General features: G+C 37.1%; 1 protein-coding gene across 1 annotated transcript; it reads left to right on the top strand.

The window, feature by feature from the left end:
- Positions 1-8200: 8200 nt before the first annotated feature.
- Positions 8201-11127, top strand: LOC117299428 (ly-6/neurotoxin-like protein 1). The gene is made up of 4 exons (XM_033782964.1): positions 8201-8323; positions 8605-8680; positions 9817-9935; positions 10493-11127. The coding sequence occupies exons 2-4, from the start codon at positions 8638-8640 to the stop codon at positions 10697-10699; spliced, it is 369 nt and encodes a 122-aa protein (XP_033638855.1). The 5' UTR covers positions 8201-8323; positions 8605-8637; the 3' UTR covers positions 10700-11127.
- Positions 11128-13139: the final 2012 nt, after the last annotated feature.

Here is a 13139-nt window from a genome sequence, read left to right as displayed (position 1 = left end):
ATAACGAACCCTTAAAAATTTTAGCTCAATCGGTCATCGACCTTGCGAGATAATAATGAAAGAAAAAACACCCTTGTCACACGAAGTTGTGTGCGTTTTGATGGTTGATTTCGAGACCTCAAGTTCTAAACTTGAGGTCTTTAAATCAAATTCGTGGAAAATTACTTCTTTCTCGAAAACTATGGCACTTCAGAGGGAGCTGTTTCTCACAAGGTTTTATACCATCAACCTCTCCCAATAACTCGTCACCAAGAAAGGTTTTATGCTAATAATTATTTTGAGTAATTACCAATAGTGTCCAGTGCCTTTAAAGAGCTGCTTAAGCACAGAACTATAGCTAAGCACCGCAACAAAAGTATGGCTAAGAGTAACTATAAATATAAATATGAATAGTAAACTGATGGGTACAACCATGAGTCAAATCTCTCGATCACTGTCTGGTATGGCAACACCACGGTAGATGACCGAAAACGCCTCAATCGTGTAGTCGGCACTGCTGGCTTTATTATTGGTCGTGAGCTTCTTGCTTTGGATAAACTTTATGCCGCACGGGTTCTCAAGAATTCTAGATCTATTATTTCGGGTGAATTTCACCCTGCGAATGGTTTGTTTGAACTAATGAGAACAGGTGAGCGATATAGAGCGATCAGATCTGACTCCAACCGTACTCGCAATAGTTTTTCCCAGTGCAATAAGGTTACTTAATGATTAATACTCTTTTAATTTGTTTTAGGGGGGGTTGGTTTTTTAAACTGTAATTGTCTCTCTGCATCATGTGTGCATACTGTTTATTTGTCCTATGTGGTTTAAGGGTTTTCTGTATTTTTGTAATCGGGTAATTTTTGTAATTTTTTTGACTCGCAAGCCGAAGTGAATTTCACTGTATATGTATTTATATGTGTGACAATAAACCAATCGAATTGAATTGAACTGAGCCGTTATTCACAATGTTTTATTCTTATCAACCTCTCCCCATTACTCGTCACCAAGAATGGTGTTATGCCAAGAACTATTTTGAGTAATAGGAGCCTTTCCAACGCTAGGTGGCAGCAGACATACCGGGTAAATTTCCATTGTTTACGTAGTTCTGAACATAATTCTGAGAACAATGGATTTACCCGTTAAGTCTGCTGCCCTCTATCGTCCCAGAAAGTCTCCCATTACCAATAGTGTCAACTGCCTGTTTTTTAGATATCGTCGATAGTCAAATCTTTTGAATTTAATATTTTGTAGGTTACTTGTATTGTACATTGTACATTCAATCTACAGTATACAGGATTAAAACCATACAAAACACTCTTGTACATTCTCTGTTATTAAACATTAATTTGTATACACTCGCACACCTTAAAGCCATTTGGACCGTTTCGGTACAGAACAAAAAAAGTTCACAGATTTACAAATAACTTACAGGGTTTACAGAAGGTAGTGGTGAAATACTTCTCTTGAAATATTAGTCCATAAAATGCTTTACTTTTTGAGAAAACAGTAAAACAATATCAATTCTCAACGAGAATTACGGATTTATTTTAAACACATGTCATGACACGGCGAAATGCGCGGATACAAGAGTGGGTTTTCCCGTTATTTTCTACCGACTCCGAACACCGATTGAACCTAAATGTTCACAGGTTTGTTATTTGATAAAGAAGTTGTGATACACGAAGTGTGGGCCTTGGACAATACTGTTTACCGAAAGGGTCCAATGGGCTTAACGTAAAAGGGTAAACAAAACACTCGTTTTGTCCGCCATACCACTTTTGCAAAGATGTCCTTATAGCGGACAATTCTTTTAGAGTGAAAGACGGGTATTTTCAACTCGATTTAGAGTGAAGTTCGTTCCAATTTCATTCAAAAAGAGTAACTTGCACTCTCAAAATAGCGAAACTGACACCACTCGGACAGGAGAGTGAAATTTGATGTTGAATAGTTCTCACATTGCCAGCAGCTGTTATGTTAGCAAAAAACAATTCTGTAATGTTCATTTAACTTTGTTAAAGGCAGTGGACACTATTGGTAATTTTCAAAGACAAGCCTTCACAGTTGGTGTATCTCAACATATGCATAAAATAACTTATTGAAACCTGTGAAAATTTGAACTCAATCGGTCATCGAACTTGCGAGATAATAATGAAAGAAAAAACACACCCTTGTCACACGAAGATGTGTGCGTTTAGATGGTTTCTCACAATATTTTATACAATCAACCTCTCAACATTACCAAGAAAAGTTTTATGCTAATAATTATTTTGAGTAATCACCAATAGTGTCCACTGCCTTTAAACTTCTCTGTCCTTGGAACAACGTTGTTAAAACGTGGTCCTATTGTCCCTTTTATTTGTATAAATTCATGGGTTGAATGTCTCCAAAAGTATTGAAGTGTTACGATCAATAAAACTGCATAGAACTGTTATCATGTATTTTAGTCTAAAAAAAATTAGCAGAGAAAAGCAAATTATTTAGTCAAAATTAACATTATTACATTTGTTACCCCCTTCTTTCTTAAAAATATGACTCCGCCCACAAAATGGGCAGAATTCAAGACAGTTATTAATTTTCAAATAATTATTGAACTGTTATCATGTATTTTAGTCTAAAAAAATGAGCAGAATTTTTTTTCAAATACTCAAAACTGACATATTAAATTTGTTACCCCCCACTTTCTTAAAACGTAGCCCCACCCCTAAAATGGGTGAGATCCAAGATGGGTCCAAGTCTTAAAATGATCTTTAGGGTGTATATAACAACTGCAGGAAGTTTCATGCTTTTACCACAAAGTGCACAATTTGTCCACATAATATGGGCCTTAGCAGCTGGACTATTTCCTCTGTGTGTGTGCGTGCAGCGTGGGGATTTGACCTTGTGTACAAAGCGCACACATTCTTTGTGAAACGGGTCAATAGACTGGACCATTTCACACAATGGGGGGGGGGGAGTGGCGGAGGGGGGGGGTATAACTAATGTACACAATCTGAGTACACAATACAAGGTGTTGGATTTAAACTATTCAACTAAATTAAGTTTTATTTTATAAGTACATGTAACAATTAACAATGGTATGAATACAATAATAAGTAACCACTTGTTCAATAATGTGATATATAAATATTGCAGGAATGTTTGGAAAATTAACTTTTCATGTACACAAGTTGCATTTGGTGTTGCTGTAAACTCCAATTTAGATTAAACAATTAATGATGAAAACAGTAAAAAAGATACCATATAAATATAGTTTACCAAAAAAATATAGTAGTACAAGTTACAAAAATACTTTGCATGAACGAGATGTGTAGTTTAATATAACAAAAATATTTATATGGCATGTATAAATGGCATATGTGGCAAAAAATTGCACTAGAATGGATCAACATATTTTATTTTGGCTTTTTAAAACAGTTGAAATGATTTCTAAAAATATTGTACGGTCCAGTAACATCATGGAGGAATAATTATTCCTCCATGGTAACATTAACCGACAAACATGAATGAAGCACAAAAAGTCAGCTGCTAGTAAAATAATCACTGCTTCAATTATTCCTCCATGATCTAATGAACCTTAGCCAATTTGAAAAAAAATTCACGAGTAAGCCGTATTGTTCCAAAAAGTCTGGTACACTTTCTAATTATTATTATAAAGAAAATTACGAGTCAAATGTTTAACAAAACTGGCTCTAGACAAATCATTTACCAACATGATCTATGAGTACATGAACACAACTATACAAAATGACTTCAGGGTATAATCTAAAACAAAATAATAACATGTAAAATACATGTGTACAAAGTTAGCTTTAAAGAGAATGATTAATATGAACCTTGATGGGTTGATATTGTCTGGTTCATGTACATGTATGTCATGTAAAACAACAAATAAATCTACAACACCGTACTAAGCAAAAAAGTGTGATTGTTAGCGCTTGCAAACTATATTGGATTTGCTTATCGCAAGTTAGTCTATTGTGACCATCTTGCTTCTGGCAAACACTGCATTTTACACGCCACTTTGGAGAACGCTTACAATGCTGCAGATAGAAAGTAAGTTGGTAAACCAATTGGTCCATAATACGCCGAAAGAGATGCAGTGTGTCTGGGATTACCTTACAAATGGGAACAGAATGAAATATGTGCACAGATTTACAGTTGAACTTTGTTTTGCTATTATTTGACAGTTTAGCACATTTAGAAATTTCTTCTATTGTCCTAGCACCCTTACTAGTATCCGTCATGGACCACTTTTTAGCAACATCTGATCTATCAACTTTGGGACATCTACACCAGAGACAGGAGAATGTTGAAGCAAACCCTCCTATGCCAGTTACTTGATTGAGAAACTTTAAGTCCCCACCTATCTCGATGACTACCATTTTGCCATCAATCTCAACAGAATTCAAGGTATTAAACTCATCAGTCAGTTCTTTGAGGGCTTTCTGGATACATTCTCCTGTCTCTGGACATTGAACAATAGCTAGCAGGTAATTTCCACGCTCTGACATACATTGTTTGTCTCCTATGACAGTATAACTCACATTAATCAAGTGCTTTTTGGTTCCAGCTCTAGTCCCATCTCCACTCAGTTTTATTTGTACCTTTCCATCTTGAATGAAATGAGAATTAAAAGGTTGTGACAAGGTTTGAATTAAGTGAGCTTCAAGAGACTTAAATACTCCCTCGAATTCCCCATTCAATGTGTTAATATCAAAAGTGTTGTTGATTTCCTGTCGTCGTTTAAATATATTGCAAGCTCTGGGCAGTGAGGTGTATTTTTGAGCAATTTCATGATATCCTTTATCAGTAACATAGTGCGAGTCCATAATGAATATCATCTCATCAATATCCTTCTTTGGCACAGGAATATTGTTTCTTTCAACCGACACTTCATTATCAGTCAACACAACCTTAACTTGTCCATCCTCGTCATTAAATTCTACACTCATAAACCCATCATTTCCAAACATACCTTTAACCACACTAAGCTTTTTTAACTTGTGGCGGCGTCTTTGACTTTGACTGTAGTTATCTTTTCCTATATGACTGTCTACCTCTTTCTCCCCGTTGGCGTTTTCTTGGGTTTGACAATCGTTCAAGTTTTCTGTGGATCTCACTTTTCTCTTCAATGCTCTCATTCAATTCACTGGTAACTGTAAACAAATCATCTTCAAGTTTCCTTCGTTTTGCTTGTTCGGTTTTTAAATCCCGTTCTAGTTTATGTTTTGTGGGACTACCCGTTTTGTACTCGACTTTTAAGGTGTATGTGGAGTTTTCAAATTTCCTCAACAATCTTTGTCGGCCATTTGTTCCTGTGGAACTTTTCCATCACTTCCATAGTCTGCCCAATTTACACGCTAAAGCCTTAACAGAGGAATTTGGGTTGAATTTGTCTGCAGCCATGTGATGCTTGGTCAGTATTTGTCTGAAAACGGTTTGGACATTTTGTGACGACAGGTTTCCTTGGATTTTTTGTATCAAGTTAAAGAGGAAAATATCGGTGACATCCACTTCAACAACGTGTTGGTAAGTGTTCCCTTCAGGAGTAGCATAGAGTGGATGGGCAATACAAAGGAACGCAAGAACCAAAATAATGAAACTACCAAATAATTATACCCATTGTAGTCAACTTAGGGTGGGGGGGGGCAATTATGTATAAGAACCATGCGTTGCATGCAAGGCCATTGGAACACAAACTCTATTAAAATTGCAACTGCGGCAATCAGTTTCAGATACATGTTTCAGTATATGTTCAGTTACAATACATGGTATGAATATAACATGTCAACTACAATGTATAAAACAATTTACCTATCATTAAACAAAATACAAATCAAGAATCTGATAACAACAGCATTAAAGCAATGCACATAACAACAAAATACAAATCAAGAATCAGAAAACTGCTGAAAATCAAACTTATTTCCTATTCCACGAGCGAATCGCAAATGAAAACGAAATCCCCTATGGATGAGTTGCAGAGTGCCTTGCGGTGTATACTGCTCAAGAGGCTTCCTCTCCGTCATCCAGAATGTAATGGTGTTAGGGGTCACAAAGGAGAAGTCCCCCTGGCAGTTGAAAGTTCTCCAATCCCAGCCTTCTCCTAGCAAGCCATTGAAATCTGCAGGTGTTTTCAGTTCGAAATGGGATTTCTTTATTTCCTGCCCAAGGCAGGACAGTTCCTCGAACAGGGTCTTGGGAATAGGAAGTTCTATGTCAACCTTACTGTCTATTTTGTGTTGTCCGTGAATGCTTTCTTTGATGGCGGTTTTTAATTGTTCAAAAAACTGTGTTTTCAGTTCATCGGTGAATTGTAAACAGCAATCAGGAATGTTAATTACATCTGTGGCATCCCGCCATGAGTCGTAACATGGGGCGCTCCACTCATCATCCGTATAGTGGACTTTGACCAAAAGTTTGTTGTCTACAAACTTCGAGTCGATGACTTCAAGTTCATAAAGTTTGGTTGTAGACCACGTTTTGGACACTAACTTTTCTGTTGGCACTGCTGGTCCGCTGTTGAGTTTCCGATAGTCGTGTTGCTTTCGTTTGCGTTGACTCCTTCTTAATATAGGTGGTTTGCCTCATCAGCCATCAAAAAAACCTGTCATGAAAATTACAATCACAAACAATAATTGTTACTTACACAGTTCCTCAATCAGCATTTGTACTCTTGATGGTTAAAGACAAAAATGCATGGCGTGTCTATTGCTAACTCACGCCGACAGGAATGTGCACTGATGATGTTCCGAATCGTTGAGGTCAAATTTAAGTTTAATGTAAAATCAGCTATTTAAAAACAAATATATATATAATTGCACAAACTTTAGCTAACATTACAATACATTTAGTCGTTTACGAAACTGTTTTTTATCTTCTGTTAAATTGTTTTTTTCACTGTGCATTTACATCTGCCCACCACGTTAATTTAGTCCCTTACAAAAGTATAATCATGCATCAGAAACAAATAATTTAATATTATTTAGTACTGATGGCTGATGAGTAAACAAAAGTTGTTTTCTTGATGATTGAGTATGAATTGGGTTGGCTTGCCAAACTTGATATTTTATAATATAATAAGCAATTAAAAACTGCACGATTGTGTTTTTGTAAAATTAAGAGGGAAGACCCATCATGTCATGTTTGTAAACTACTACCTAAAAGTAATGACATGCTAAGCAGAAACCTTTTTTTTTTAATTTAAGAAACAAACAAATTCTTACCTCTCCACGTATTGTACATGTCTATGTGTAGGCGAGATGGGGAACCGGAAACACGCGACAATCACAACAACACTCACAGTTACCCCTCGAAGAAAAAATGATACGGCCCGACTAGCATGGACGACAAACAAGACTCATTTTGCCGATATCCAGTGTCTGATAGTTATGAAAATAACAGAAACCTTATAATATATCATCTATATCTGTACTGAACAATTTAGTTTTGAGCTATTTAATCAGTAAAAATCGAACCATGAAGGGGAAAAACTAACACCGATCCACCGAGCTTCAGTTTCTGCGAAATGAATGCGTGGTCTGATCATGGAGTCTACCTCCATGGTCTGACATTGCTCCATGGTCTGATCTAGTTCCCCGTTCAACCATGGAGCAATGGTTCAACCTACATTAGAAGCACTTTGCATATTGTAATCGGGTCATGTCTTAGAAGAGAGACGTTGCATGATTGGAAGCAAAAAAAAAGCCTTTTTCCCCACGCCAAATCAGAATGATTCTTATATGAGTGGAAAGGAAATTTTATGTAGTTTATTCAGAAGTGCAAGTTCAATATGGGGGACAAAAGGAACGACTGTGCCGTTCAATTCAGTGAGGCAACCCACCGGAAAATGGTCAATAATCGTGTATCGTTTAGGCCAAATAAAAATAAAAACATGTTTGGCGTCGCCGCCCACTGCCTTGATAGAGGCCGCCTCCTTACTATTATTATTATTAATTATTATTAATTATTATTATTAATTATTATTAAATATTATTAATTATTATTATTAATTATTATTAAATATTATTAATTATTATTAATTATTATTAATTATTATTAATTATTATTAATTATTATTATCAAAAAGTGAGGACACTAAACATAATTTTTATTTTGTTCTGTCATTTTGGTGTCGTATAAATTTTACAAGGCCTGGCTGAGTTCAGAGGTCACCGCTTGGGGCTGACGTCACGACCCGAGATCGAGCCGCTAGACCCACAGTGCATGCAGTTAGAAGGCAATATTAGGGTGCGGTTATACATCAACGACTGTCTTTCATTTTCATTTTGCAGAGCTGCCGTGTACTATACCCCACATTTCGTTCGAAGGCCTAAACAAGGTGAGTTTTGTTTTTATTTTGAGTATCATTCATTCGTGTTTTTTTGTTTTATCTTCATGCTGGGGTGATGGGTAAGGGGTAAAGTTACAAGAATTATCAACCTTCGAGAACGTCTTGAGGTCGGACCGTCATGCCATTTTTTTTTAGTGTGAAAAGATCAAACTTACTGGCAATTTTCCCGTGAAATAACTTTAGAGTGTACCTTTAACTCTTAAATTATAACTCATACGTTTTAACAAACTTTTTCTTTATTTTCTTTTCTCCCCTGTCGGTACTGCAAGATTGATCGAAAGTGAACGTTTTTAATTATCAAAATGAAGGGACCAATGTACACCATGCTAGTCTTGGGTCTTGTAGGTGAGTAATCTAACCATATTATTCTTTTGGCTGAATTCAGACTTTTTATGTCAGCCTGGTTAAGAAAATCAGAACATATTTTTTTTTTCATAATTAAGAAATCCTGCTCGATGGTCTACTTCTCCAGTGCTTTGGATACTGTTTCCAAAAGCTCCTTGGAATCTATAACCCCAGGGGTTACCAAACAGTAGAAATGCCATCATTTCAACATACCTTGGAAATTGTATCCAAGTTTCAGACTTTTACGTTAGTATTGACTCTCACCCCTGCATATCATAGAACCAAGGAGGAAGTATACGAAAGTAAAGTTTGTCCGAGATAACTCATCAGGCTGGTGTTTATATACGGTTTCCTGGGCATTCAATACATCAGGATTTAAAGGCAGTGGACACTGTGGATAATTGTCAAATTAATTGTCATCATAAAACCTTTCATGATTACGAGTAATGGGGAGAGGTTGATAGTATAAAACATTGTGAGAAACAGCTCCCACAGAAGTGACGTAGTTTTCGAGAAAGAAGTAATTTTCCACGAATTTGATTTCGAGACCTCAAGTTTAGAACTTGAGGTCTCGAAATCAACCATCTAAACGCACACAACTTCGTGTGACAAGGGTGTTTTTTCTTTCATTATTATCTCGCAACTTCTACGACCGATTGAGCTCAAATTTTCACAGGTTTGTTATTTCATGCATATGTTGAGATACACCAAGTGAGAAGACTGGTGTATGACAATTACCAATAGTGTCCACTGTCTTTAAAGCCACTGTTCATGTTTGGTAATTGCCAAAGACCAGTGTTCTCACTTGGTGTATCCCATCATAACCATAACAATAAACTGTGAAAATTTGGGCTCAATTGGTCGTCGAAGTTGCAAAAAGAATTATGAAAGAAAAAAACACCCTTGTTGGACGAATTTGTGTGCTTTTAGTTTGAAATAAAAGACTTCTAGCTAGAAGTCTTTTATCATTTACAGGTGCAAGGTCGCGTGTCACGCCCATGAATTAACACTTTTTACCGGTTTTATACACACCCACGTGACGCGCTCTCCACCAATAGGAATACCGAAACTGTCCGAGGTATTTATGAATATTGATTTATCATACAAAATTCAATGGTGTGTTGCTGTACATACAGGCCTTGCGGCATCTCTACAGTGTTATGATTGCGAGTACAACAATTATGCCTATTCGGGCAACTCGTGTGAGGCTCCTGATCCGACTGCCAAGAAGTCGACATGCAATGGCGAGTGCCAGGTAAGATTTATTTCGTCATGGGTACATCTTTTTTACAAAACGGCCGCACACCGGGCCGCATAACTAGGCCAGTGCGCCCTCTAGGTTGGTTCGTGATCCGAAAGGATAAGACAGACTCAATGATGCCCAAACAATTAGATCGAAAATGTCTTACATCGGGGGTGCCGATAAGGACACCGGTGTCGAATCGGAACCTCATGCAAGACCCACAGTTACTTGGAAAATCCCGACTCGTGCTTGCCTGGATGGGTATGGGCGAGCGACCGAGTGAGTGGGTGATGATAGCAGTAGTACTGTCACAGAAGCTGTCAATTGATGCGTTAAGGTTGGCTGCTCGGAAGTGACGTAGTTTGTACGCTTAATGCGTGTCACGTGAGGTAGATTGCGTCAGGAGTCACTATTGGTTAACCAATAAGATGGATATTGTACATGACGTCATTGACCACCATCTTTGATGAAAATAATGTGCACGCACCTAGAGTTGTGTGCCACCTACACATAAACCATCGCACGTACACAAATAATGTTTGTCTCCTTTTTTGTATTCTCTTTGACAGAAAGTACACATTGAAGGTAGCGGAATGGTGAGCATCACCCGTTCGTGTTCACAGTATTGCTACGCCATCGACTGTGTCGAATCGAACGGCGCCAAAGTCTGCACCACATGCTGCAACTCTGATCTGTGCAACAGCGCAGGCTCAGTGACCTTTAACCTCATTGCTATGGTCGGCCTGATCGCCACTGCATGGGGGCTGTCCAAATAAATGGCTACCGTAACATTTTATAGAGCCGATTAAGCACAGAACTATGGCTAAGCACACAACAAAGGTGTAGTAACTGGTTACAGGTTACCAGCTAAACTGCCATGTCACATGTACAAATTGTGACCGGTATCCCACTCATTTCTGCTTAGCAGAATATTGTTGAGCATTGTTTCTGCTTAAAAAGTGCCTCTATGAAATTGGGACCTGATAAAGCAGGAAAAAATAACATTAACTTTGGTTTTGGAATTATTCCCGAGTGGTAAAATTGATACATGTCCTGATGTACACGTAATTGCTTTCACACATTACTCGGAAAAGTACTATAAGACACGGTGTAAAGGCCGAGTTAACGTCGGTCGCGCGATGGTCGGGCGTCGGAAATCTGGACGCGCGATCATAAAAAGACACGGTTTTGAGGCCTCAGTCTTAGGATTGCGCGCAAGAATTCCGTCGCGCGACCATCGCACGACCGACTATAAACCGGCCTTAAGGGTAAAACCAAAATTAATATTCTTCATCCTCTATGCAAATTTAACAGCATGAAAAATTATTTTCTGCAAAAATAACAGGGCACTGTATTTTGACTGGTAACCAAGGGTTTTTGTTCTTAACAGCTAGTTTCGGAATTGAGTCCCTAGCATGGCAGGAGATTAATCTGTTAAAGGGAAAAATATATTTCTTAATATAGTTTACAAAGCCGCATTTGAAATAAGGACTACGGTAGTTATAGCCATTACACACGTTCGGAACAGAAAAGATAAGTAAAAGTTCATAGATTTACAAATAATTTACAGGGTTTACAGAAGGTAATGGTGAAAGATCGGGGCCCATTTTTTAAAAACCCGTACGCAAGAGACAGGTCTTCGCACAGACAAATCTTGCTTGACGTAAACTGCGTGTCCAACAAAAAGAAATACCATAAAGTTTATATTGTTTCACTTTTGTATCTTACTCTTTTTTATGTTTGCTACCAAAAAAACAAATCGATGGGCAGTATTTTCTGCTTACTGTAGCTTTATTAAACTGTGCCCAGCTGCGCTTTAAAGCCATTATACACTTTCGGAACAGAACAAAAATAAAAGTTCACAGATTCACAAATAACTTACAGGTAATGGTGATGGTGAAAGACTTCTCTTGGTATATTATTCCATGAAATGTTTTACTTTTCGAGAAAACATTAAAACATTTATCAATTCTCGCTAACGAGAATTACGTTTTTTTTTAACACATGTCATGACACGGCGAAACGTGCGGAAACAAGGTTGGGTTTTCCCGTTATTTTCTCCCGACTCCGATGACCGATTGAGCCTAAATTTTCACAGGTTAGTTATTTTATATAAAAGTTGTGATACACGAAGTGTGGGCCTTTAGACAACACTGTTTACCGAAAGTGATTATTTCGGTTGATGTTTTTGTTTTTGTTTTACTGATAAAACCTACAGAGTGAAGGGTGACATACGTTGGCTGGAATTTGAGTTACACAGACGTTTTTCGAAATACAATTTTAAAGCCATTGTTGTAGAAAATTTCATTTTAGTTAGCATTGTTTGCCTCTGATCAAGAAAAGCTCAAACGTTGACTAACTGGTCTGTTTTCCCATTTGGCTAGGAAAACCTTCATTATCCCTCATTCGTATGTGTCACTTCCTATAGATTGGTATTTATATATTTATGTTTTTCCTATGTCAACTGTATAGCTACCGGTACATTATGTAATATCAGTACTATTTTTTACTTGTACAATATTGGACTATTCTTTTGTTAGAAAATAGCAATAATGCAGTCAGGTTTTATGGAAACTGGTGCATTCTAAAATCCGAAGAAATAAATGTCTGTACTGCAATTGCATTTTATTGTGGTCGGGTACCTGATATGAATGTGTGATTTTACGTGACTGGTATTCATGCGTACTTTTTTAGTTAAGAGCAAAGATCTACAAGTTTATAGCAATATTTAAACTGTTTATGGGTCATTCCATGTCAGACCAACGCACTTTTTTACCTCATGTCTTCCGATTTTGATAAAAATTGCTGTGCTTGTAGGTCCTAATGAGCAATGAATGCACACCAATTTTCAGCCCGATCGGACTTTCCATGCGGTCAAGGCAGAAACCACTACAATCTGACAATTTTAGGGTAAAATACCACCTTTTTGGTAAAAATATGTCATAACCATGTCAATTTGTATCACATATATGCAAATTTGGTATCAAATTGATGAGAATTGCATGCTCAAATCAATTCTTTCATTAAAAATAAACTTTCTGAAATGTAGGTCACTGTAATCTTTAATATGTTATCGTGACCTTTGACCCCGTTTTTGAAATAATGTATCATTCCAAAAATCAACGAAATAAAAATCATTTGATAGAGCATGTCTTCCTCTATCAGAATCCACTAAGAAACAGTTGGGCTCTTCAAAATTTACAAGATTATGACTAT

The sequence above is a fragment of the Asterias rubens genome, chromosome 14, assembly GCF_902459465.1.
Source record: "Asterias rubens chromosome 14, eAstRub1.3, whole genome shotgun sequence".
Lineage (NCBI taxonomy): Eukaryota > Metazoa > Echinodermata > Asteroidea > Forcipulatida > Asteriidae > Asterias > Asterias rubens.
This window is presented reverse-complemented; position numbering and strand designations above follow the sequence as displayed.

Excerpts from the sequence above, each read along its gene's own strand:
- LOC117299428 (XM_033782964.1), top strand. The coding sequence starts at position 8,638 with ATGAAGGGACCAATGTACACCATGCTAGTCTTGGGTCTTGTAG. Across the intron at positions 8,681-9,816 it reads GCTAGTCTTGGGTCTTGTAG|GCCTTGCGGCATCTCTACAG; the intron begins GTGAGTAATCTA and ends CTGTACATACAG. Across the intron at positions 9,936-10,492 it reads CATGCAATGGCGAGTGCCAG|AAAGTACACATTGAAGGTAG; the intron begins GTAAGATTTATT and ends TCTCTTTGACAG.